The sequence below is a fragment of the Salvelinus sp. IW2-2015 genome, linkage group LG36 (assembly GCF_002910315.2).
Source record: "Salvelinus sp. IW2-2015 linkage group LG36, ASM291031v2, whole genome shotgun sequence".
Taxonomy (NCBI): domain Eukaryota; kingdom Metazoa; phylum Chordata; class Actinopteri; order Salmoniformes; family Salmonidae; genus Salvelinus; species Salvelinus sp. IW2-2015.
This window is the reverse complement of record NC_036875.1, coordinates 16,315,323-16,342,950: the sequence shown is the minus strand read 5'-3', so window position 1 is coordinate 16,342,950 and position 27,628 is coordinate 16,315,323. Positions and strand designations below refer to the sequence as shown.

Genomic DNA, 27,628 nt, shown 5'->3' with positions numbered 1-27,628 from the left:
TACTGTAGCCTACTCCCGACTGGTCACATTGTACAACGCCATTATGGGCTATTAGCAGGATAATAGATATTTTGTGCAAAGCAATTGATCAGCATTAAAGTATAAGACACTGCATCGCTGTGCAAACTGCATTGCTACAGATGCTGGTTTGATACCTGTGCCGGCCGCGACTGGGAGACCCATGAGGCGACGGTGGGCTTTTGGTTTCTCTCCCTCTGAAAACAGAAATAAATAATTCTAAATAACAAACTGGCTTTATTTACAGATTAGTGAGATTGTCTCACCCCATGTTCAAGAATGGGCTTTTTCTTGCTCACTTTAGGTTATTTGGAAACAAAATAATCTCTAAAATATAATTTTTAAACAAAGCGATTTATTATTAATTTAGAATTATATAAAAGCCCCTTAGATATTCTCACAGGTCAGATTTGCCCTAACGAAAAATGCCCCTTAGATATTAATTTAGAATCCTCTAAATGTAATTATTGGCAGAGTCATGTCATTGAAAAAAATATTTTTGGATATACTGTCCAACCTTTCTGAATTCTTAAATCTTTTAGCTAAGCTTTTAGGATTGTGTAATTATGTGTAAATATCAAACATATATGTTTATTTTGAATAATGTGTATATAAACTATGTAAATAATACAAATTATTTGATTTATGTAAATTCCATGAATACTGTATATGTCTATTTTGAGTTTATAAGAGTCTGATTAGTGTTGAGTAATATGCTGTTAAAAGTGGTGTAGGTCTTATTTATTTAAAAAGCAAATTGAAGTTAGAAGCAATAAGATTTGAAGCAATAGCCTACCCACGTGTGGTCAACTATTTCAGCACCGTTTTGTGCTGCTCTGAGACAAGCATGGGGACTGGTCTTGATAAATCAATGAGATTTTTAGTTTCACTGAATCTCCGTTTGGGTATTGGTTAGACTACAATTAGGGTGTGGGAATGCTCTTAGTAGTGTAGCCTACTCCCAATAATCATGTTGTACAGCACCATATTTTCCTAATGGAAACCCTGAGGGTTTCGTTTTTTCATTTTTTCTTGAAATAGAAACACCTTAATATTAATCAAATTAATCCCGTTTACTATGTTCTTACAAAAAAAGTTCGAAATTCTCTAGTACAGCCAATAATGAAATGCTTCTCAAAGATACCATCTGGTGGTCAAACTAGCACTAACTAGCATTAATGGCAACAGTGGCTGACAATTAAATAAATGTGCCATAGAATTTTGTGGCAACCCGGCAAGGTGTACTGCAGTATGATGCAACATTTACAGGATGAACCACTGTACTACATGTGCCCATCTCATTGATATCAAATTATTAGAGATGCACAAATAGTTTTTGCACCCACAGGTGTGCCATCTTGTAGAAGACTCGAGGCTGTAGTCGCTGACAAAGGTGCTTAAACAATGTACTGAGTAAAGGGTCGGAATACTTATGTAAAGTATTCAGATGGCGTCGAAGGAGATGGCTGCTGTTTTACGATCCCGTAACCAATTGTGCTATTGTGTATGTTTTTTCGCGTTATTTGTAAGTTATTTTGTACATAATCTTTCTGCCACCCTGTCTTATGACCGAAAATAGCTTTTTTTATTATCAGGACAGAGATTACTCACCCCATACTGGAGGAATACTTTTTCTTCAACGAGTCGGACGGGAAGGATCTACTTCAGATGCCCGACAAGGCCCTCATCCCCTTAATTCGCAGGAGAAAGAGACAAAGGTATCGTGGACGAATATCCAGGTGCCTTGTAAAGATCCGTCGCCGAGAGGGTAATCTACCTTTACTATCGGTACTATTAGCCAACGTACAATCAATCGATAAAAAAAATAGACGAACTACGATCACGTATATTCTACCAACAGGACATTTAAAAACGGTAATATCTTATGTTTCACCGAGTCATGGCTGAATGATGACATGAATAACATAGCATGTTATCAGCTTTTTCGGCAGGATAGAACAGCGGCCTTTGGTAAGACAAGGCGTGGCGGTCTATGTATATTTGTAAAAAACAGTTGGTGCATGAAATGGAAGTGTCGAGGTTTTGCTCGCCTGAGGTAGAGTATCTCATGATAAGCTGTAGGCCACACTATTTACCAAGAGAGTTTTCATCTGTATTTTTCGTAGCTGTCTACATACCACCACAAACCGATGGTGTCACTAAGACCGCACTCAATGAGCTGTATATGGCCATAAGTAAAGAGAAAAACGCTCACCCAGAGGTGGCGCTCCTAGTGGCGGGGGACTTTAATGTAGGAAAACTCATCAGTTTTACCGAATTTCTACCAGCATGTTAAACGTGCAACCAGAGGGAAAAAAACTCTAGACCACCTTTACTCCACACACAGAAACACGTACAAAGCTCTCCCTCGCCCTCCATTTGGCAAATCTGACCATAAATCTATTCTCCTGATTCCTGCTTACAAACAAAAACTAAAGGAGGAAGCACCAGTGACTCGGTCAATAAGAAAGTGGTAAAATGAAGCAAATGCTAAGCTACAGGACTGTTTTGCTAGCACAGACTGGAATATATTCCGGGATTCTTCCGATGGCATTGAGGAGTACACCACATCAGTCACTGGCTTTATCAACAAGTGCATCGATGACGTTGTCCCCACAGTGACCGTATGTACATACCCCAACTAGAAGCCATGGATTACAGGCAACATCCGCACTGAGCTAAAGGGTAGAGCTTCCGCTTTCAAGGAGCGGGACTCTAACCCGGAAGCTTATAAGAAATTCCGTTATGCCCTCCGACGAACCATCAAATAGTAAAAACGTCAATACAAGACTAAGATTAGAGCCGGTGTAGAACGATTCAACGCTCGTCGGATGTGGCAGGGCTTCCAGACTATTAGACTGCGAAGGGAAGCACAGCCACGAGCTGCCCAGTGACACGAGCCTACCAGACGAGCTAAATTACTTCTATGCTCGCTTCAAGGCAAGTAACACTGTAACATGCGTGAGAGCATCAGCTGTTCTGGACGACTGTGTGAACGTGCTCTCCGTAGCCGATGTGAACAAGACCTTTAAACAGGTCAACATTCACAAAGCCACAGGGCCAGATGGATTGTCAGGACGTGTACTCAAAGCATGTGCTGACCAACTGGCAGGTGCCTTCACTAACATTTTCAACCTCTACCTGTCTGAGTCTGTAATATCAACATGTTTTAAGCATACCACCATAGTCCCTGTGCCCAAGAACACTAAGGTAACCTTCCTAAATGACTACTGACCCGTAGCACTCACGTATGTAGCCATGAAGTGCTCTGAAAGGCTGGTCATGGCTCACACCAACACCATTATCCCAGATACCCTAGACCCACTCCAATTTGCATACTGCCCCAACAGATCCACAGCTTATGCAATCTCTATTGCACTCCACACTGCCCTTTGACACCAGATCAATAGGAACATGTATGTGAGAATGCTAATCATTGACTACAGCTCAGCGTTCAACACCATTGTGCCCACAATGCTCATCTCTAAGCTAAGGACCCTGGGACTAAACTCCTCCCTTTGCAACTGGATCCTGGACTTCCTGATGGGCTGCCCCCAGGTGGTAAGGGTAGGTAACAACACATCCGCCACACTGATCCTCAATACGGGGGCCCCTCAGGGTTGCATGCTCAGTCCCCTCCTGAACTCCGTGTTCACGCATGACTGCATGGCCAGGCACGACTCCAAMACCATCGTTACGTTTGCCGATGACACAACAGTGGTAGGCCTGATCACCGACAACGATGAGACAGCCTATAGGGAGGAGGTCAGAGACCTGGCTGTGTGGTGCCAGATCAACAACCTTTCCCTCAACGTGATCAAGACAAAGGAGATGATTGTGAACTACAGGAAAAGGACGACCGAGCACGCCCCAATTCTCATCGACGGGGCTGTAGTGGAGCAGGTTGAGAGCTTCAAGTTCCGTGGTGTCCACATCACCTACAAAATATCATGGGCCAAGCACACCAAGACAGTCGTGAAGAGGGCACGACAAAACCTATTCCCTCTCAGGAGGCTGAAAAGATTTGTCATGGGTTCACAGATCCTCAAAAGGTTCTACAGCTGCACCATTGAGAGCATCCTGACTGGTTGCATCACTGCCTGGTATAGCAACTGCTCGGCCTCCGACCGCAAGGCACTATATATGGTAGTGTGTACTGGGCCAAGCTTCTTGCCATCCAGGACCTCTATACCAGGCGGTGTCAGAGGAAGGCCCTAAAAAATTATCAAAGACTCCAGCCAGCCTAGTCATAGATTGTTCTCTTTGCTACCACACGGCAAGCGGTACCGAAGCCCTTGCCGGAAGCCTATGTCCAAGAGGCTTCTAAACATTTTCTACCACCAAGCCATAAGACTCCTGAACATCTAATCAAATGGCTACCCAGGCTAAAGCAAAGCATTGCCCCCCCCCCTATTACACTGCTGCTGCTCTGTGTTTATTATCTGTACATAGTCTTTTTATTTCACCTTTATTTAACCAGGTAGCCATGTTCTCATTTGCAACTGTGACCTGGCCAAGATAAAGCAAAGCAGTTCGACACATACAACAACACAGAGTTGTACATGGAATAAACAAACATACAATCAATAATACAGTAGAAAAATCTATGTACAGCATATGCAAATGAGGTAGGATAAGAGAGGTCAGGCAAAAAATAGACCATGGTGGCGAAGTAATTACAATATAGCAATTAAACACTGGAATGGTAGAATGTGCAGAAGATCAATGTGCAAGTAGATATACTGGGGTGCAAAGGAACAAGATAAATAAATAAATACAGTATGGAGATGAGGTAGATTGGATGGGCTGTTTGCAGATGAGCTCTGTACAGGTGCAGTGATCGTGAGCTGCTCTGACAGCTGGTGCTTAAATCTATTGAGGGAGGTAAGAGTCTCCAGCTTTAGTGATTTTTGCAGTTCGTTCCAGTCATTTCTGCAGAGAACTGGAAGGAGAGGTGGCCGAAGGAAGAATTGGCTTTGGGGGTGACCAGTGAGATATACCTGCTGGAGCGCATGCTACGGGTGGGTGCTGCTATGGTGACCAGTGAGCTGAGATAAGGCGCTGCTTTACCTAGCAGAGACTTGTAGATGACCTGGAGCCAGTGGGTTTGGCGACAAGTATGATGCGAGGGCCAGCCAACGAGAGCGTACAGGTCGCAGTGGTGGGTTGTATATGGGGCTTTGGTGACAAAGCGGATGGCACTGTGGTAGACTGCATCCAATTTGTTGAGTAGAGTGTTGGAGGCTATTTTGTAAATGACATCGCCGAAGTCTAGGATCGGTAAGATGGTCAGTTGTACGAGGGTATGTTTGGCAGCATGAGTGAAGGATGCTTTGTTGCGAAATAGGAAGCCAATTCTAGATTAAACTTTGGATTGGAGATGTTTAATGTGAGTTTGGAAGGAGAGTTTACAGTCTCACCAGACACCTAGGTATTTGTAGATGTCCACATATTCTAAGTCAGAACCGTCCAGAGTAGTGATGCTGGACGGGCGGGCAGGTGCGGGCAGTGATTGGTTGAAGAGCATGCATTTAGTTTTACTTGCATTTAAGAGCAGTTGGAGGCCACGGAAGGAGAGTTGTATGGCATTGAAGCTCATCTGGAGGTTAGTTAACACAGTGTCCAAAGAAGGGCCAGAGGTATACAGAATGGTGTCGTCTGCGTAGAGGTGGATCAAAGAATCACCAGCAGCAATGACATCATTGATGTATACAGAGAAGAGAGTCGGCCCGAGAATTGAACCCTGTGGCACCCCCATAGAGACTGCCAGAGGTCCGGACAACAGGCCCTCCGATTTGACATACTGTATCAGAGAAGTAGTTGGTGAACCAGGCGAGGCAGTCATTTGAGAAACCAAGTCTGTTTAGTCTGCCAATAAGAATGTTGTGATTGACAGAGTCGAAAGCCTTAGCCATGTCGATGAATACGGCTGCACAGTAATGTCTCATATCGATGGCGGTTATGATATCATTTAGGACCTTGAGCGTGGCTGAGGTGCACCCATGACCAGCTCTGAAACCAGATTGCATAGTGTAGAAGGTACGGTGGGATTCAAAATGGTCGGTAATCTGTTTGTTAACTTGGCTTTCGAAGACCTTAGAAGGCAGGGTAGAATGGATATAGGTCTGTAGCAGTTTGGGTCTAGAGTGTCTCCCCTTTGAAGAGGGGGATGACCGCGGCAGCTTTCCAATCTATGGGAATCTCAGACAATACGAAAGAGTTTGAACAGGCTAGTAACAGGGGTTGCAACAATTTCTGCAGATAATTTTATAAAGAGAGAGTCCAGATTGTCTAGCCCGGCTGATTTGTAGTGGTCCAGATTTTGCAGCTCTTTCAGAATATCAGCTATCTGGATTTTGGTGAAGGAGAAATGGGGGATGCTTGGGCAAGTTGCTGTGGGGGGGGCAGGGCTGTTGACCGGTGTAGGGGTAGCCAGGTGGAAAGTATGGCCAGTCGTAGAAAAATGCTTTTTGAAATTCCCAATTATAGTGGATTTTTGGTGGTAACAGTCTCTCCTAGCCTCAGTGCAATGGACAGCTGGGAGGAGGTGCTCTTATTCTCCATGGACTTTACAGTGTCCCAGAACTTTTTTGAGTTTGTGCTACAGGATGCAAATTTCTGCTTGAAAAATCTAGCCTTAGCTTTCCTAACTGTGTATATTTGTTCCTAACTTCCCTGAAAAGTTGCATATCACGGCGGCTGTTCGATGCTAATGCAGAAGGCCACGGGATGTTTTTGTTCTGGTCAAGGGCAGTCAGGTCTGGAGAGAATCAAGAGCTTAAAAGATTCCCACAACTTTCAAGGAACCAAATGTACTTTAAGGGCTTGTAAGTAAGCATTTTACAGTAAGGTCTACACTTGTTGTATTAGGCACATGTGACAAATTAAGTTTGATTTGATTTCTATTTGCCATATATTGAAATCCAATATGGACTTTAACAGAATGTTTCCTAAAAGTTCAAACATGGTTAAATTTTATATACATTTTGGTAATGCTCTCAAATAGTTACGAGGTCGTTGAAAACAACATTCTTCTGTGGGAATTGCAGTACTTCAGCATAAAGTTTACTGGTTTCCTCCAGGTTCTAGAAAATTAAGAAACCTTCCATTAAAACCACAAGCAAATATTAGTAATGTTCAAAGAATGTTCTAAGAATATTATTTAAAGACCGATACATTCTGTTCTCAGCTTCAACAGATCTCTATCTTCTATCTTGTTAAGTGTGTTCGGGTGTGCTGGTCGCACCCACTAATTGGCCACACATGATCCTAATGAGTGCTTGTTTCCTTTAAAATATGGTACGTTTGAATAGAAAATGTTTTTTTGTTAAAAAAACATTACACAGTAAAAARTTGTGTTTGCATGAGTAATGCCAAAGCAAATTAATTTCCATGTGTCCTATCTGTGTTTGGAGCTCAAAACAATTAACCCAAACTAAAATAGCAGTGTTATTAAACGTCTTGTTGAAACATTAAGTAAAAGTTTTAAGGAAGTTATTCAAAAATATTCTCAGAACGTTATGTAATTACCTTAAAATAACCTAGAATTTGCCCAAAGAATTCTCAGAACCTCCCTGCAACCTAAAAATGTACATTTCCAGAACAGGCTAAATGTTCACTACCGTTCTCAGAACATTTAAAAGACTTGCCGTTTTTCCAGTCAGGAAACGTATGGCTTCATTCCTAGAACCAATGGGAAACCGAAAATGTACAGTCCCACAACTTCCAAGGTACCAAATGTACCAGCTGGAACACTCCTTCATTAAAAAATGAAATACATATGTGTATTAATTTTAACTGATCAAAAATAGCTATAAATATCAGTGGGCCTTGAAGGTAAGCAAGTGGGAAAATACTGTGGGTAAATACTAGTCTACTAGCTTGCCTTCTGGACATCAGAGGTTTACATCTTAAGCTCTCCAGTCAGTATCCGTCATGCTGCATCAGAATTAACCTCTAGCCTCTGGCCCTGACAGATCCTCTTAAGGATAATGCACTGTATGCTAGATGGTATGTGCCACTTCCCAGGTAGAACAAGTTGACAGATCGATGGGTGGGAAATAAGCGCAGATGTTGCTCCTGCCAGCTGTTATCACTGCTGAGAGATCAGAGGTAACAAACTGCCAGTGAAGTCGGCTACTGAGCTGCTTAGCTGCAGGGTGAGGAACTCATTCTATGTTTCCTTACACTTGTAAGGCCCCTGTAGATTATACTGTGGATGTACTGTATTTAGATGTGTTTGCATGTAGAGATAGATACACTTGCTGAATTACAGTGTGTACAACAGTGTTTGGCAGCATTTAATTTGAAGCTTACAGAAACACACTAATTTTGAATCCTGCCCGAGCATGTGTGTGTGTGTGGCATTTCCCATGCACGCTAGGCTGGCTATCGAAGGCTTTGTCTCTTCGTTCATCTATCAGCTAGCATCCAGAGCTTAGCTTCTCCCTGTCAGTGCCACATCTCCTTTGATTGGCTGTGAGAGAGTTAATTCAATTTGTGCCCTTTCATAGACACATCTGCTATAAACAATAATCAATGCCATTTCACCTCTGCCTTTCTCTATCTAAATCCTTTTTTGTCTTTTCTCTCTCTTTCTGAGCAGTCATCTCTCTCTCACGCTCTTTCTCTTGTCTCCTTTTCCCTCTCTCTCTGGGCAGTATGACGTAGTTTAAATGCTAAACCCGCCTCTTCTCATGACAAACCAGTCATTAGTTTGTTTTTTCACTTTGACATTTTGCAGCAGTCACAAAAGATCCATCTAGGAATAGCCTGCTGTAAAAAACAGCATAGACCAGCATACATTTCAAGCTGGTCCATTCTGGTCTATGTTGGTCAGCGCTGGTCAGATGCTGGTGGAGCTGGTCTGACCAGCATGGCCTAGCTGATCAATCTGATCTGACCAGCATGGCCTAGCTCAGTGGTCACCAACCTTTTCTGAGGCAAGATCACTTTCTCAAAATGCAAGCCGAGATCTACCACACAGATTTTTTTGTTACATACTTTAAAAAACGAAAGTATATGCAACATTAATCTATTAAAACAGTACTGTAGCAATGAGGTTTGTGCTATAGGCCCAATACATCACAGCATATTGGCTTTGCTTGAATTTCCCTGCCAATGCATTGTTGTTTGGACAATTTTTATATTTGAAGTATGCTATATAATAACACCGGTAATAGATCAGTTGTTGTAGTACTTGTGAGGCACAGCTGAGTGAGCTTACATTTAAATAATTAGCTTTTTATTTTAGTTTTACTGGGCTGCTGGTGCCTGCATCTGATGGTTAGTCTCAGTGGAGGGAGAGAGCAGCAGACTGAGAGTCCGCCTCTCAACATCCCTCCGCTCTCCCTTTTATCTGCTGATACTGACCAAAAAGGGACACCGTCTTCCAGCTGATAGAAAAACTCATGCTTCATGCACAAATTCATGTTATTACTCCAATGAAAAGAGAAAGTGAAATATTCCTCAATATTAACCTCTCTTGGGCACGTGAGACGGTAGCGTCCCACCTCTTCAACAGCCAGTGAAACTGCTGGGCGCCAAGTTCAAATACAGAAATACTCATTATAAAAATTCAGAAAACAAAACATATTTTACATAGGTTTAACTTCTTATGGCTGCAGGGGCAGTATTGAGTAGCTTGGATGAAAGGTGCACAGAGGTGCCCAGAGTAAACGGCCTGCTCCTCAGTCATAGTTGCTAATATATGCATATTATTAGTAGTATTGGATAGAAAACACTCTGAAGTTTCTAAAAATGTTTGAATTATGTCTGTGAGTATAACAGAACTCATATGGCAGGCAAAAACCTGAGAAGTTCCACTTCCTGTTTGGATTTTATCTGAGGCTGCTAGATTTAAAACCAAGCTCTCAATGAAATTACAGCGAGATATGGATGAGTTTTCACTTCCTACGGCTTCCACTAGAATGTTCCAAAGCCAAGCAACTATCCTGCACCATTCCCAGAAATGTGTGGGAAGTGTAACGCTCATCTTCCTCCTCTTCTGAGGAGGAGTAGTAGGAAGGATCGGAGGACCAAGGTGCAGCGTGGTAAGTATTCATTATGCCTTTTAATGAAAACGAAACTCGAAACTCGAACAAAACAACAAAACTAACGATAAACGAGAATGACACGAAACGAAACAGTCCTGTCTGGTGACATACACAAAGACAGAAAATAAACCTAGCGAAACAGGTGGAAACGGCTACTAAGTTGATTCTCAATCGAGACAACTAAGACACCTGCCTCTGCTTGATAATCATACCAGGCCAAACGCAAAAACCAACATAGAACAACGAACATAGATAACCACCCAACTCACGCCTGACCATATAAAAACAAAGAAATAACAAAGAACTAAGGTTCAGACGTGACAGTGCACCCCGCCAAGGTGCGGACTCCGGCGCAAAACCTGAACCTATAGGGGAGGGTCTGGGTGGGCATCTGTCCGTGGTGGCGGCTCTGGCGCGGGACGTGGAGCCCACTCCACCATAGTCTTACTCCGCTTCAGTGGATTTGAGAGCGGCGACCTCGCGCCGACCTTGGAGGGGACCTAATAAATGACCCCATGGACTGAAGGGCAGCCAGACCGGGGGCAGCTCGGACTGAGGGGCGCTCCGGACTGAGGGGCAGCTCGGACTGAGGGGCAGGCTCCGGACTGAGGAGCTCCGATGAAGGCAGCTCTGGCTGACGGACGGCTCTGGCGGCTCCTGGCTGACGGACGGCTCTGGCGGCTCCTGGCTGACGGACGCTTGGCGGCTCCTGGCTGACGGACGGCTCAGGCGACTCAGGACAGACGGGCGGCTCAGGCGACTCAGGACAGACGGCGGCCCGGAAGGGGTGGCTCAGGCGGCTCAGGACAGGAGGGGGCGCTGGACAGGAGGGGGCTCAGGCGGCGCTGGACAGGAGGGCGGCGTGGACAGGAGGGTGGCGCTGGACAGGAGGGCGGCTCAGGCGGCGCTGGACAGGAGGGCGGCTCAGGCGGCGCTGGACAGGAGGGAGACTCAGGCGGCGCTGGACAGGAGGGAGACTCAGGCGCGCTGGACAGACGGGAGCACCTGGAGGAATGAAACAGACAGCCTGGTGCGTGGGGCTGCCACGGAGGTCTGGTCGTGGGGAGGGTACGGTATAGACCGGACCGTGGAGGCTCACTGGAGGTCTTGAGCCGAGCCTGCCAACCTACCTGGTGAATGCTCCCCGTAGCCAGGCCAGTGCGGCGGGTGGAATAGCCCGCACTGGGCTGTGCTGGCGAACCGGGGACACCATGCGTAGGGTTGGTGCATGTACCCGGCCCGAGGAGACGCACTGGAGACCAGCTGCGCTGAGCCGTCTCATGGGGCTGGTTCGATGCCCTCTAGCCCGGCCGATACGAGGCGCTGCTATGTACCGCACGGGCTCTGCTGGGCACCGGGGACACCGTGCGCCTCACGGCTAACACGGTGCCTGCTGGTCCTCTCTCTCCACGGTAGCGATATTCTCCAGCGCTGTGCCCAGGGGTCCTTCTCGTCCAGATCTCCTCCCAAGTCCAGGAGTCCGTGCGATTCGCTGCTGCGCGTTACCAGCTGCTTGGTTTTGTTAGTGGGTGTTTCTGTAACGCTCATCTTCCTCCTCTTCTGAGGAGGAGTAGTAGGAAGGATCGGAGGACCAAGGTGCAGCGTGGTATGTATTCATTATGCCTTTTAATGAAAACGAAACCTCGAACAAAACAACAAAATAACGATAAACGAGAATGACACGAAACGAAACAGTCCTGTCTGGTGACATACACAAAGACAGAAAATAAACACCCACGAACACAGGTGGAAAACGGCTCTAAGTATGATTCTCAATCAGAAACAACGACACCTGCCTCTGATTGAGAATCATACCAGGCCAAACGCAAAAACCAACATAGAACAACGAACATAGATAACCCACACAACTCACGCCCTGACCATACTAAACAAGAAATAACAAAAGAACTAAGGTCAGAACGTGACAGGAAGGTTGTATGAAAAATAACCATAGGACAACACACTTCTCGCCAAGCTCTAAGAAACATATGATTTCAGAATGTTCTAGCTAGGGTGCCTTTAACTCTCAGAACAAAACATCAGTTTAGGGCTAGGTTATTTTCCCTCAAACACATCTATGTATATCCTAGGTGAAAATGCTGAGCATATCCCCTCTTTCTTTAGTATTCTCTGCTGCAGAATCATTGGATGATATTCAGTCTGATGAAATGGGTTTAGCAGTGATGACTCATACTGGGGCTAATAGTGTGTGTGTGTGTGTGTGTGTGTGTGTTGTGTGTGGTGTGTGTGTGTGTGTGTGTGTGTGTGTGTGTGTGTGTGTTAGATTCAATGTATAAGGAGTCTCTGCAGTATCACGAAGAAGAGCTCCAGTAAGTGGATACTGATGACTACCATGTATGGCGGAAAATCATTTTTCTACTACAATATGCTTAGAATTGTTACTATTCCAGCTGAGAGGATCAGTTATCTCACTCACTCACTCACACCACACACACACACACACACACACACACACACACACAATAAATCCCAAGCTAAGGTGGAGCCCTGTCTCGTTTAGTTTGTCTGCTCTTCCAATGTTCACCTCAGCTAGAGCGATGGCACATCTGATCCCCACTGGGGTAGGGTGAGGTGGGCTGGGTGGGGGACAGCGACAGTTGGGTTAACATAAACCACATGTAGGCAAGCCCTATCCCCAGGGGGCACCTGGGACTGGGTTACCATGGTGATGTCATCCAAGCAGCCACCAGCCAGCTTCAGCACTATGTCAGCTGCAGTAACAAGGGGAGATAGGGGGGCGGGACCTCTGGAGCCCAAAGGAATCCATTCAAATCGGACTCCCAGGTCCTTGTATAATTTGGTGTGTGGTCACTTCCAAACTATTCACAGCGCTAAAGAGGTTTGCATACCTGTGTAACCCTTCTCTTTCAAGGTGGGAGTTCCAGGAAGCCTGTGGGATGGCATAGCCTGTGTAGGCATGAGAGAGAAGTACATGGGTAGAGTTAGGTTTGTGTAAAGAAACGCAACTACGCCTACGCTAGAACATGCAGGGACAGGGGGCATTGTGAAAACAAAACTTGGATTAGATGGACATCGTAAATGTGTGCCCAATATGGATCATTGTTAACTGGTGCTGGATGGAAGAACATGTTTCACCTAAAGGCCTGCAGCTTTGGGAATGGAGAATTCTGCTAGCTGCTGCCCATAGTGTCCTACAGTGGTCCGTCCTTTAAAAGTTGCAGCGTACTGCAACACAGCTTGCATGGTGCCACAGAATTCTATGCCACTGTTACCATTAATTATATGGCACTGTTACCAACCACTGTTACCATTAATGCTAGTTAGTGCTAGTTTGACAACTAGAGGGCATATTTGAGAAGCATTTGATAGCCTTCAATAGTGGCTGTACTAGAGAATTTAAAATCTTTTTTGTAAGAACATAGTGTATGGGACTGACTTTAAGAAATTTTGCTAAATTTATTTGATTAATATTATGGTGTTTCTATTCCCCCAAAAATATGAAAAATCCTCTGGGTTTCCGTTAGGATGGAACGGAAAATATGGCGCTGTACAACGTGACGGTCGGGAGTAGGCTACAGTACTGGGCTATGTAGCTAAAGAATCCCTGTGTCTTGCGGGCACGTGGGAGACCGGGTTCAATTCCCCGACGGGGAGGAAGGAGTAGGCTGTCCTTGTAAATAAGAATTTGTTCCTAACTGACTTGTCTAGTTAAATAAAGGTTACACTAAGAGCATAATATTTCTACACCCTAATTGTATAATTGTAGTCTAAACAATACCCAAATGGAGAATAAGTGAAAATAAAAATCTCATTTATTTATCAAGACTAGTCCCCATGCTTGTCTCAGAGCAGCGTGAAACGGTGCTAAAATAGTTGTAGGCTATTGCTTCAAACTTCAATTTGCTCTTTAAATAAATAATACTTACACCACTTTTAACAGCACATTACTCAACACTAGTGAGACTCATGTCGACTACGGTAGACCTACAGTGTATCAAAAAATATGACGTGAATCTCCGCCAATAATTACATATAGAGGTTTGGAGGATTCTAAATTATAACCAAAAGCCGCCTCTAGGGTGGAGGCCGGCACAGGTATCAAACCTCCATCTGTTGCAACGCATTTTGCACTGTGATGTAGCGTCTTAGACAGCTGCGCCACTCGGGAGGGGCTATTATAATACTGTACATGGTGTCCAGGTCAGGATAACCAAAACATTTATTTATTAAAGACTATCAGAAAGATTGTTGGTACTTATTTATTTTGTTCCAAAGCCATGAATGAGTGAGTCACTCAGCTTTATGTAGGTGCCGAGCTATACGACTGTGCCAACTTAATATATAACGATATTTTGGAGGTTATTTCATTTTCAAAAAAACTAAAGTGAGCGATTGTAACCTGAATAAAGGACAAAATAATATTTGTAAAGGCCAAAACATTTATTTCTGTTTTTAGAGGGAGAGAAACGCTGTGCCAATTGTGCGCCACCCTATGGGACTCCCATTTCACGGTCAGACGTGATACATAATAATAATAATACTTTTTGTTGTATTATTTGTTTTGTCTTTTCTGGTGGATTAAACTGATATTGCAACTAATCACGTCCGATTGTGATACAGCCAACCTAACTAAGAAATACATTTGACAATATAATTATCCTCCTACCCTCCTTCTGGGCAAGTCTATTGTCCAGCTACTTGTTAATCGCCATAATGGCACTGTACTACGTGATCGTGTGTGTTTGAAAGAGTATTTTCCAGTAAGCAACAATTTGTTGACTTTCATTAGACAACTTTGTTCCAATATTTCTGTAATTCAGTGATATTTATTCCCATAGTAATTCGTTATGGATCCATTTTGAAAGAGTATTTGTATCAGTATTTTATTAACGAAAGCATAAAGATGCTGATGAAGAAATACTGTACTGTACAGTATATGCTTTATCCGACATGCTTTTACATTTGGGTAATAAAGCATTTTGAAGATTATTAGGCTGTTGTGCAGTCTGACAAGTAAACATACCCTACAGTACATACTGTAGTAAACATGGGAAAGTGCCTAATTCCTTACATAAGGGAGAGCAGGCCATGTCCAGACTTTCTCAGTGACCTCAAGTACGCATTAACTCTGTCTTTAATGCGTTTTCGGGTTGCATCAGTCCTGAATAGAAACTTCTGAAACACAGTATTAATGATGAACACCCGGAGATTCACTGGTAAGCCACATTTGCCTCAGGATCCATCCCAGTTGGTATTCTATGCCCACTCATGGTATTTCTCTTCGGTTACACATCATTGGAATAGCTGAACAGCATAACGGTCCGGACGGCCCTTGCTGTGCCTGGTGAGTAGTTGGTCAAGTTCTGTTGTCAGAAGAGGAATATAAATGTCAGGGTGAACCAACGACCTGATGAACCCGCCAGGTATGTTGACTCTGCCTGTCGGAGGTGGAGTTCCAGAGCTCACAGGTGTGCCTGGCATGGATTGTGACTCCATCTCATTCCTCACCCTCTTCAACGCGTCTTTCTATGCCTGACTCTCCACCAATGCCGCCTGGCTCTGGACCAATGCATCAGCTGTCGCCTGTATCTCTGCCCTCAGATAATGTTTCGTTTTCTGATGGTCTGCCTTCAATGACTCAATCTCGGTCTTCAAAGTTTGAATCTGATCCATGTGCACCTTCATCAGATGAGCAGAATGGTACCGCCCTGAGCCCCCATCGATTACAGTGGCCTATGATGGAACCGGTAGATCAATTAAGAATTAAAAGTGACTCAACACACAAATGCTGCATACACGTTTTAATAATCTAGCAAAACTAACCGCTTTCTTGGCAACCATGCATTTTTCCGGTGCGGCCTGTCGTCCAGCCCTTTGTCCTCTGATCTCCACGGATGGTTGCCAGCATGGTTGTATGCCCTGCAAAAACACATTCATGTTTTTAGTACACTATTTTTGATTTATTAACCTTTATTTCATTATCACAGTATGATAATTTTTCTATTATTCATTACACAGTATGCCTACACATTGATAGGCTGTATACATTTCTTTAAAGAAAATGCACTGAAACCAAACTACCTTTAGTGTTGTTGATCCTGTCGTGGTTATGGTCCTAACCCTGGAACAGGTAGCACCATAGAAAGAAGCTGGCTTGATGAAAAGGATATCCATTTTGTCTGTTCTCTTTGGTCGCAATGTCATCTTTTTTTTTTTTAGATAAACAGCTTGTTTTTGAATGGTAACTGTGTTAAAGGTGAAGTTTGTGGCAGTGTGAACGGTACTGAAAAGGTGTCACACCTACAGTAGCCCGGCAATAAAGAGTCTATTGTCCTGCTAATCGGGCTACAAGTGTTTGAAAACCTGTTTTCAAAATGCCTCCAGCTGTACATCACTACTGTAAAGAAAAACACAGCATCATGTTTACATTCTTTATTGTAACCACAATGTCACAAATAATTTGTATCTTATCTTTCCAATTACTTTTAGAGTTTGGGATTTCCAAATGTGTGCTTTTTATGTAATTTTTCAGTAAATCCAGTTCGGATTTAAGTATAACTTTTCAGGTCTAATGCTTTAATATTTAATAATATCTGCCCTCCGAAATCATATCTAAGGGGAATTTTCCACGACATTATTAGTTAAATTGTTTTAGTTTGAACGTGCAGACTGGCACTAAGAACAGCGGGAATGTTTCAGCGCCATTATTAGTGCAATGCTCCTTAAATTGTTGCTCTGTGCTACCCAGTGGACCGGGTGGGGGTGGGGGTCCACCCTCCCCCTTCCTCCAACCCCCTTCCCCCATCCCGTACCCCTGCCCTCATGACTTGAACCTTGCACGCCCACCGCTATTTCAGTGGATACAGCTGGAGAACTGCAAGGCAATCCCATTGTGCACCACTCGGGTGCCATGACCAATATATATTGTCCTGCTAATAACAGGGTTAATAATATATCTGTGAGAATTTCCAAGGGGCTTTTATATAATTCTAAATTAATAATAATAATAATAATTGCTTTGCTTCCAAAAATAACAATATTTTGGAGATGATTTCGTTTTCAAATAACGTAAAATGAGCGAGAAAAAGGCAATTCGTGAACATGGGGTGAGACATTATTACTAATTTGTAAGTAAAGCCAGTTTGTTATTTATAATTATTTATTTCTGTTTTTAGAGGGAGAGAAACCAAAAACCTACAGTCATCTCATGGGTCTCCCAGTCAAGACCGGCACGGGTATTGAAACAGCATCTGTAGCAACACAGCTTGCACTGCGATGCATTGTCTTAGACCGCTGCGCCACTAAGGCGCTGTACAACGTGACTGGTCGGGAGTAGGCTACAGTACTACAGAGACACAGTAGCGCCTTGGGACCCAAAAGTATAATCAGTTCTCTAACTCCCCCTTGCCTTGGTCTGGAGCAATGAAGTAGTGACGCAGGGTACCGTACTAAACCACAAATTACCTCTAAGTACCACAGCATAATCACAAAACTTTTAGTGGAGCAACCACTGTACCTGCTACCTGGCAGAGCCTGCTGCTTGTGACATTTCTAACTCTATCAGCAGTTTACTCAGAGCCCTGGTGAAGAGAGAACAAACACATCTGTAGGCCAATCCTGAATTCCTAGCGCCGTCCTTTGTTTGTCTCGCCAGTGTCACAAATGTAAATGCAATCCATAACCTTTTTACTGCACTCTTTCAAGCCCACATGTAGCAACAAGGCAATTACCATTCACACAATAGCCAGATACAATGTGCAGGACGAAAAGACGAGAGACAAACACTGTTCAGGCCAATATGCTTGTGTTGGGAGTACAATGTGATGCTTAGGTAGTTGTCAAAAGCAATATGCTTCAAATCGTGCTTTTGCTTCTTTACCTGTGTCCTTTTCTCAGTTGAAGTGGAGATTTGGAACAAATATTTGTGTGCCTGTACAGTAGGTGTATAAAGACACTTGTCTCAACTCGACGAATGTTGTTTGAACATGATAAAACCTTAATAATCAAACAGAAAAGTGAAGCACAACAATCTGACTTTTTTTGTGCCATTTGTATGACACAACCTTGATTCCAAGAGAGTGCAAGTATTTAGTTACAGTCATGGATACAGTTAGTACAGCAGAATATGGAATACAATAGCATTTCTCTCTCCATCAAATACGCTGTGTTTTACAGAGAGACATTAAAGCTGGAATCCTTTATGGTGATACTGCCATGTCCGTTTTGGATATTACAACAACAAATAACTTATAGCAAACAACGAACACAGTTCTTTCCCTCTGACATCATTGCATGTATGATAGAACAGCAGAATATGTACTGCACATTCTTTTACTAGCTGCTCACCTCCATTTGGACGCTCCTTATTAGTCAGTTTCGTCAACAAAACAAAAACAGAGGGGCTGGTGGGAACAGTGGCGCTGTTTCCACTAATGTGAATTGCATTTTTAACTGTGACAGTGAGCTTGACAGTACAGTGAATACTGATTGAATACTGTATTCTACTCATCTGAATATACAGTACTAAACATGTCATACATTACCTCCCTCATTTCATAATGCAGCTTGAAGGCATTCGTAGCCTGAGAGTAACTTCCTAACATAAAACAACTCACATGATATGAGATATGAGATGATTAGCCTGTGACTTAACTTACTTAGTTGACATAAACCTCTTGGCCCCTTGGGAGGACAGGGCATCCTCCATGGCTCTCCGCCTCTCTCTCTCTCTCTCTTCTGTGCAAAGGCTTTTAGCCAGGAGATCACCACTTTACTCAGTTCTTGTATTAGAGTGTCTCCAGTTGTTTTTTGGACATTAGCCTGTAGCATAAAGACATCATAAGCATCAGTACAGATTTTGATGGATGGCATCCAGGCATGGACTATGTCAGCATAGATTATGCAAAGGAAATAGGAGGCGACAAGAGTGACATAGTGACTGACATTGTCATGATTACAAATGCCCAGAAACTGACCAACACAAATGCATGCACAAGTGAGCGAGCGAGCACAGAGGACTGGGCACATGGCCAACCACTTGTCTGTGATGGGGAGAATGATATATCATCTGACTTCACAGGTAGTGTCGTCTGTATTACTGTAAGGTCAAAGATGGAGTCTGGATGAAAGACACACACACACACAGCGTCACTCCACTTATCACCAGCACCTTCTAAATATTTTAATGATCTTCTTTGTGCTGGATTTTCCTAGCCACAGCATATGAAATATTAATTCTACTTTTTAAACCAGGGCAGTTATGTGCATTGTCAGATGTGTTTGAATCGAAATATAGTTTTATACAGAACACTTGCTGTGTAGAAATGATGGTTGTGGTATTGGTGCAACTGTAAAACAGGTGGCCAATGCTCATATATGCTTATAACAAGTAACAACACAGTGTACCTGTCAGTTTTGTCCTCCCRAACAGGCACCTGTTGGTCCTTCTCACCTCAACATACAACCCCCACCCCTTCTTGTCTTAACTTCAAAGCCCAGATGAAAGCTTCTGGAGGCCAATGGGAGCTAAAGGGTGAGGCTACCTCATCTCTAGAAGCCCCCTGTGACGATGTGCATCTGAGCTATCGTCACATGCAGACCTGGGCAGAAAATAGTTGTATTTTGTAATTTATTTGAAAAATCTCAGTTTACATTGGCGAGTTATGTTCAGTAGTTCCAAAACGTCCGGTGATTTTGCAGAGAGCCACATTAATTTACAGAAATACTCATAATATACATTGCTAAAAGATACAAGTGTTATGCATGGAATTTTAGATCCACTTCTCCTTAATGCAACCGCTGTGTCAGATTTCAAAAAAACTTTACGGAAAAAGCACCCCATGCAATAATCTGAGTACAGCGCTCAGACAACAAAACAAGCCATACAGATATCCGCCATGTTGTGGAGTCAACAGAAATAGCATTATAAATATTCACTTACCTTTGATGATCTTCATCAGAATGCACTCCCAGGAATCCCAGTTCCACAATAAATGTTTGATTTGTTCGATAAAGTCCATTATTTATGTCCAAATACCTCCTTTTTGTCCGCGCGTTTAGTACACGATCCTAACTCACGAGGCGCGGGCAAGTCCAGGCGAAAGTTCAGACAAAAAGTCATATTACAGTTCGTAGAAACATGTCAAACAAAGTATACAATCAATCTTTAGGATGTTTTTAACATACATTTTCAATGATGTTTCAACCGGAGAATTCCTTTGTCTGTAGAAATGCGATGGAACGCAGCTAACTCTCACTTGAGCGCGCATGATCAGCTCATGCCACTCTGGCAGACCTCTGACTCATTCAGCTCCTATTCCCCCCTCCTTCACAGTAGAAGCATCAAACAAGGTTCTAAAGACTGTTGACAATCTAGTGGAAGCCTTAGGAAGTGCAATCTGACCAAATTTACACTGTATCTTGGATAGGCAAAGAGTTGAAAAACTACAAACCTCAGATTTCCCACTTCCTTTTTGGATTTTTTCTCAGGTTTTTGCCTGCCATATGAGTTCTGTTATACTCACAGACATCATTCAAACAGTTTTAGAAACTTCAGAGTTTTTTCTATCCAAATCTACTAATTATATGCATATTCTAGCTTTTAGGACTGAGTAGCAGGCAGTTTCCTCTGGGCACCTTTTTATCCAAGCTACTCAATAATGCCCCCCTGTCCCAAAGAAGATAACTAGCATAACTTACGACTTCACTAACAATGTCCATTGAGAACAAAAAACAACTATACCACTTAGCTAAACTAAGAATTGCGTGAATAATCAAGTCAATAAACATTGGGTAGTTAGTTAGTTATGCTAATATACAGGCAAGTTTGATGTATTAGTAGCCAACTAACTTCAGGTAGATAGCTAACATACCGGTACATACAAGCAACTGCTGTAATGATATTCTATGTGGTTCATAAGGCTAGCATAGCTAACAAATTGTCAGCCAACATAACATAACTTATTTGAAAAGTCATTACTCTTACAAAAAAGATTGCAGTTTTGAAACTGCAGTAAACGTGCAGTAACTGCAGTCAACTGTGGTATTTTGGATGCAGTAATTGCAGAATAACTATAGTGTACTGCAGTTATCTTGCACTCTAACTGCAGTCACACTGCAAAATTTCTTCAGTAAAAGAACCTGTGTTATTTTGGATGCAGTATTTGCGGCATACTACAGTTATACTGCACTTGACTGCAATCTTTTTTCGTGAGGGTACTTTTTCACATTGCTCAACATTTCTTAACATTTGTCATAATTAGTTAAAGCAATGAATTTGTATCTGCTCTTCGGCTGCATAATTTCTGCCATTTTCTTCAAATCTGAACATTTTGTGAAGCCACGCCCATTTTCAGAAGAATTGCCTTATTGGCCCATAAGCATGGACATTGTGTCCACTGCTTGTATACCTCATATTTTGTCGTATGTAGTACGACAACCGGGAACTTTTGGCATAATAACTATATCTATACTATGACCAATAATCATACTACATCCTGAATTTATGTCTGAAATAGTAGGGGTAGTGCTGTTAGTATGAGTATTTGAACACAGCTATATTGTATTGTGTTAAAGTTCCTGAACAGTCATTCTGAACAGTACTTTTTCTCTCATGGCTAACTACCAGGACGTTTGAAAAGACATGCTGAGTGGGCAGGGAGCTTATATTCATGAGCTCGCCTTCACTGGCGGCTCTTTCAAACGCCTATGTCAAGCAACTTGGATGCAGTGGGCAGCGTTGCAGTAAAATTATCTCGAGCAAATTTGGTGACGCACAGTGCAACTCAAACAACATTGAAATTGCATCAGTGATACATCCTTTGTTTCCTACATCTCCTGTTTGGCATGTCTCTTGTTATACGGTTCAAAGCAGCACTGACGGATGTGTTGACTGTAACTGCATCTGAGTTTTTAATGACCCCCCCCCCTTTTGTTCCATGCTGTCTGAAGACACAGCTAGCCAGTAACTAGCTTGCACCAGACATAGATGAAAGGGGAAACACATATGTATCTTTGCCATAGATGAATAGGGTCAACTTTTAATTATATTTGCTGACACCTTGCAGTCAAATGTTGGCACCAGTAGAGTAGCTATCTAGCTATATAAACCACGCCCCACAGCAAACACACCTTCGCCGATATTGGTTAAAAGGCAGAACTTTTAATTAGGTAAGGGAATATCATGTTACCATTGGTGTATTAAAATGAGAGTTAAGGTGATGTCACCCTATCCCCTTAATAATGAATCCAAGTGTTTGACATGGACCAGTAACTTTATGATCAAACTTTATCAATGTAGAAGAAACACTAATTTTTCATACTTTGATCGGGTTTCCTTCAAACATCACCCAATTTCAGGAAAAACATGATTTTGACTCTTTATGACCTTTAAAAAAAGTACATTTGAATGAAAACATATTCACTCAAGAGCTCACTTGGTGAACTCCAGAGGACTGAAATTGGATGAATGCAACAAGCTTGTCTTTGTCACTAACAAATTCAGTCATGGGTGGTAACTCTACAATTCATTTAAAGGCAAGGCACTCTGGGAAGTAAGGCTCTACACAAAGCAGTGTGTTAGTTTGGCCGTTTCCGGCAGTCAAATTACCTAGTGTCCTCGAGTGGAATGGTATTCATATTTTTCATATTTTCATMATTAATAAACATTTATTTTTTAAACGCCGAAAACCTGGTGTTTCTATGTAAAACGGTTTTGTTAGATTTCAGTCTTCTGTGATAAAATGTAATATTGGGATGCAAACTCAAAATTGAATACATTTCAATTCTATATCTGACACGGTACAGGTGTCTTCTTTTTTTGTAAGCCCATTAGCGACAGTAGTGTGTTATTACAGTTTTTATTTGACCTTTTATTTAACTAGGCAAGTCAGTTAAGAACAATTTCTTATTTACAATGATGGCCTACCAAACGCAAAAGGTCTCCTGCGGGGACGGGGGCTTTAAAAATAAATTGAATAAAAATATAGGACAAAACACACATCACGACATGAGAGACAACAACACTACATAAAGAGAGACCTAAGACGACAACATAAACATGGCAGCAGCACATGACAAGACAGCATGCTAGCAACACAACATGACAACAATGAAAAAGTGTTAGTAGAGGGCCCAGCAGTGCATTAGGCTAGCCTCACCCTCTCTCAGCGCTCTGCTGCATCGATCCGCTGCACGTGAGTAGATTGGCTAATGACAGGTCCCCTTGTGTATACATAGTACTAAGGAGCGGACACTGATACTGTCTGTCAACGTATTTTGGTTTCTCTTATCTGGTACAGTTGGTCATGCTACTGTTACAGACCTTTACCTGTCCTATCACTTACCCTACACAAATGCACATACACACATATGGTGAATGGATTGCACTGTCTGTGACTACTCACTGACACACTGAAAGTTTGTTTATTTAGGTAACTATTGTAATACATTGGAGTAATTACATACGTAGGAACTTGATTGATGTAGCTTGACTATAAACCACTGGTTAACTGCAGAATTTGTGACATTGACAACATATACACAAACTCCCCTATTTTTTCTCTCTCTCTCTCTCTCTCTCCTACAGGAGGAGGAGGATGAGGAAGGTTCCACAGAGGAGCAGGAAGAAGAGGAGGTGGACTGGGAGAAGGCATTATCAGTGGAGAGGTTCGGGGACATCATCACTGAGTCCGTGTTCAGCAGCGGAGAAAAAATGGGCCGCAACTACAACGAAAAGGATTTTGAGTGTAAGCCCTTTCACCAATCTGTAGACTTCTATACTGGTATGCTTTTGTAGAACACAGGGAAAAAGTTCCCAGGATGTCTGCTTTTAACAGTTTTTGCTAACATAAATCAGTGTTGGGGTTCCTTAAGCCTGTCGGTATAATGCTTTTGGAAAGAGCTTGATATTGGCAAGTCCTCATCCTAGTARAGTTGTCAGTTGGACTACTGTCATCACCACTATAGATGGCAAGCAAATGAAACAATATTTGGATATAGTGTAGCTTATCCCCTGAAAGTACGCTTGTTAACTTGCCATATTGTAGTGATCTGTTAATAGCTAGCTAGCCAACTTGACATGGTCCATCAATCAGTGTAGCCTATATCATGCCTGTCAGCAGCAATCGTAATTGAACACTCTTAAAAAAACACTGTTGATAAGGGGATCATGTTACTTAACTGCGCTAGTTGGAGAAAAACAGTACATTAGGTCTACTTAACATTAAATGTTCAGCCAACTGTACAACGTTTCTACCTGTAGCTTGCAAAGTCAACATCAACTAACAGTACCACGGCAAATACGCCCTAGGTGCATACACCGACACATAAGCATGCAGTTACTTGCTGTATAACTGATAATAGAGCTAAATGTGAGCAATTGTTTTGCATGGAATAATCTGAAATCTGTAGGTCTGACTTTGCTCTTCATGAGGTGATGACATTACAACCAAATAGTTAACATGTATTTAATAATCCCTTAAACGGCACGCAGTTGTCAATGGTTTTAGCGGAGCTCTGGGTCTGCTTGCCCCACAGCAGGAAAATCGAACACTCTACACCATATAGTGATGTTTTATTGAAAACAACCTGTAAGATGTTATAAAGGGGCTGTACAGTACAGAGACAACAGAACAGCAGCATGGTTACAGGGGATACACAGACAGTACGCTCATAACACTTCTTACAAATACAAGGCACTATGCCGGCATGCTTTGCCATTATTCTCACTTAAACTCCTACCTTCCCTTTCACAGATCATCGGCACACCTTTCACCACACCCACCACCCCCTATCCACCCACCTGCCCCCGCCCCAGCGCCTACGCAAGCGGGTGCTCAGCACGGACAGTGACCGCCGACGCAAGAAGAAACGAAAGAAAAAAAAGACCTCCATGCCACCCTCGGAGGTCACGCCCACCATCCATGAGGTAGATGAGGAGGAGGAGGCGGAGTCTGAGACAGAAGGGCGGGACCAAGAGGCCACGCCCACTGAGCAGCCTGACAACCAACCACAGGTAATTTAACAAAGAAAGTTGGGATAATRTCTGACGGCCAATCAGAATGCCTGCACAGCAAATTCCCCAGTGTTGATTTAACACTGGATAATTTGCTGTGTGTTATTGTTATGTATCCTTTTTTCTTTATACAGTGCGTTACAATGTTTTGTGTGTTGCAAGTAGAAGTCTAGTATATTCATCTGTTATATATATTCATTCAGTATATTCATTTCAAAGACACTCCAGAGAAAAATGTCCGTCACGCTCAACATGTGATGTGTGAAGTTGGCTGGGAATTTTGGTCTACTGTGTAATATGAGACCTTTAATAAAAAGCGGGCAGTAGCTGACACAGGAAAGATGAAGATCTGCCAAGTACTAGTCTAACAGGTGCCCTAGAGTGAGAGAGAGAGAGATAGAGAGGGAGAGTTTGGAGTCCTATGTTCGCCACCTTGTTCGCCTGACTGGGACAGGACAGCACCTGACTTGAACTGACACTCACGGTCCAGGCACTTAAACTCAATCAACTGGCCTTTAGATTGAACTTTCAGATGAAGCTGTTAGGGATTCCTTGTACTAGGACCACTGTAACCAACTACATCTCCTCTCAGTTTAGCTTGGGGAGTGAGGAGGATTTGGAACCGGCTCTCCCTTTCACTTCCTTCCACATGGAGAGCGAACAACAACATCTGCCGCCAGAGAAGGCCACACTGGCCACGGCAGAGGAGGTGGTGGTGGAGGAGGAGGAGGAGGAGGAGCAGCAACAGGAGGTTCGGGAGCAACCGGAGGATGAGGAAGGTGATGAAGAGTCCAACAACAGGTGGGCCCAGTAGCTAGCAAGACAATAGACAGTATATTGGCTGTGGTGTGAAACAATTAGTACGAGGTGAAACTAAGGTGTTACTAGCTAGATTATATGCATAATACATTTTACATTAAGAAAACGCAAAACTGAAGTGCACTAAAATAGTACAGTGCCTACAATATTTGTTTTGTGTGACAGACGTACGTACTCAACATTTTAAGATCTTTAAAGATCTCATCAAACAATGCTCGTCCTACAATGCTATTCATTTTGTACACTTCAAACAGTCAATGCTCATTATGCCCGATTCCAGTAGATTTCTGTTTTTAAGTGAACATCTAAAAACATCAAAGCATTTACAGTGCCTTGCAAAAGTATTCAGACCCCTTGGATTTCTTCAGTCAATCAATCAACATATTTTTAAAACCCTTTTTACATCAGCAGATGTCACAAAGTGCTATACAGAAACCCAGCCTAAAACCCCAAACAGCAAGCAATGCAGATGTAGGACCACTGTGGCTAGGACAAACTCCCTAGAAAGGCAGGAACCATGCTTTGGGTGGTGGCCAGACCACTTCTGGCTGTGCCGGGTGGAGGTACATGGCCATAAAGGCCAGATTGTTCTTCAAGATGTTCAAAAGTTCATAGATTACCCGCAGAGTCAAATAATAATCACAGTGGTTGTAGACAGTGCAACAGGTCAGTACATCAGGGCCAAGCACAGTAAGTAGCTCTTTCAGTAGTTTAGTTGGAATAGAGTCCAGTATGCAGCTTGAGGGTTTAGAGACCATGACTATTTTCATTAATGTGTCATGAGATACAGGATTAAAAAACTTGAGTGTCTCCATTGATCCTGGGTCCTGGCACTTCTGTGCTGACTCAGGACAACTGAACTTTGGAGAAATACACAGATTCAAAGAGGAGTCCGTAATGAAGTTTCTAATGATAACGAAGTTCATGAATTCATCACTACTGAAGTAAAAAGCCATCCTCTCTTGTTGAATGCTGCTTTTTAGTTGGCTTTGCGACAGTATCAAAAATACATTTTGGATTGTTCTTATTCTCCTCAATTAGGTTGGAAAAATAGAATGATCGAGCAGCAGTGAGGGCTCTTCGATATTGCACGGTTCTGTCTTTCCAAGCTAGTCGGAAGACTTCCAATTTGGTGGAGTGCCATTTTCGTTCCAATTTTCTGAAAGATTGCTTCAGGGTCAGGTATTTTCTGTATACCAGGGAGAAAATTTCTTGTGACAAATGTTTTTTGTTTTTAGGGGTGCGACTGCATCTAGAGTATTACTCAAAGTTCAATTTAGATCCTCAGTTAGGTGGTTAACCGATTTTTGTACTCCGACATCCTTGGGTAGGTGGAGGGAGTCTGGAATTGTCACAGTCGTGTGTATAGGTGGCAGGGAAGTCAGGCGCAGGAGAATCAAAACTTTTTGAAATGGAGTAGTTTAATAACTTAAAACACATAACTCCAAAACCATGAAAATACAATGAAACAAAATGGGTATGAGGACCAGTCGCGCACCAAATACAAAAACACGAATACTGAACATAAAACAATCTCTGACAAAGACATGAGGGGAAACAGAGGGTTAAATACACAACAGGTAATGAATGGGATTGAAACCTGGTGTGTAGGAAGACAAGACAAAACCAATGGAAAATGAAAAATGGATCAATGATGGCTAGAAGACCGGTGACGTYGACCGCCGAGCACAGCCCGAACAAGCAGAGGCTTCGACTTCGGCAGAAGTCGTGACAGGAATGG

General features: G+C 42.8%; 1 protein-coding gene across 1 annotated transcript in view; it reads left to right on the top strand.

Annotated features, from left to right (window-relative positions):
* slc4a3 (solute carrier family 4 member 3) overlaps positions 1-27,628 on the top strand; it is a 102,467-nt gene that overhangs the window by 24,951 nt on the left and 49,888 nt on the right. The window contains exons 3-5 of the mRNA XM_023981376.2: positions 23,641-23,800; positions 24,809-25,068; positions 25,661-25,869. Of these exons, the coding sequence (XP_023837144.1) occupies positions 23,641-23,800; positions 24,809-25,068; positions 25,661-25,869 (629 nt within the window). The remainder of the gene's footprint in view (positions 1-23,640; positions 23,801-24,808; positions 25,069-25,660; positions 25,870-27,628) is intronic.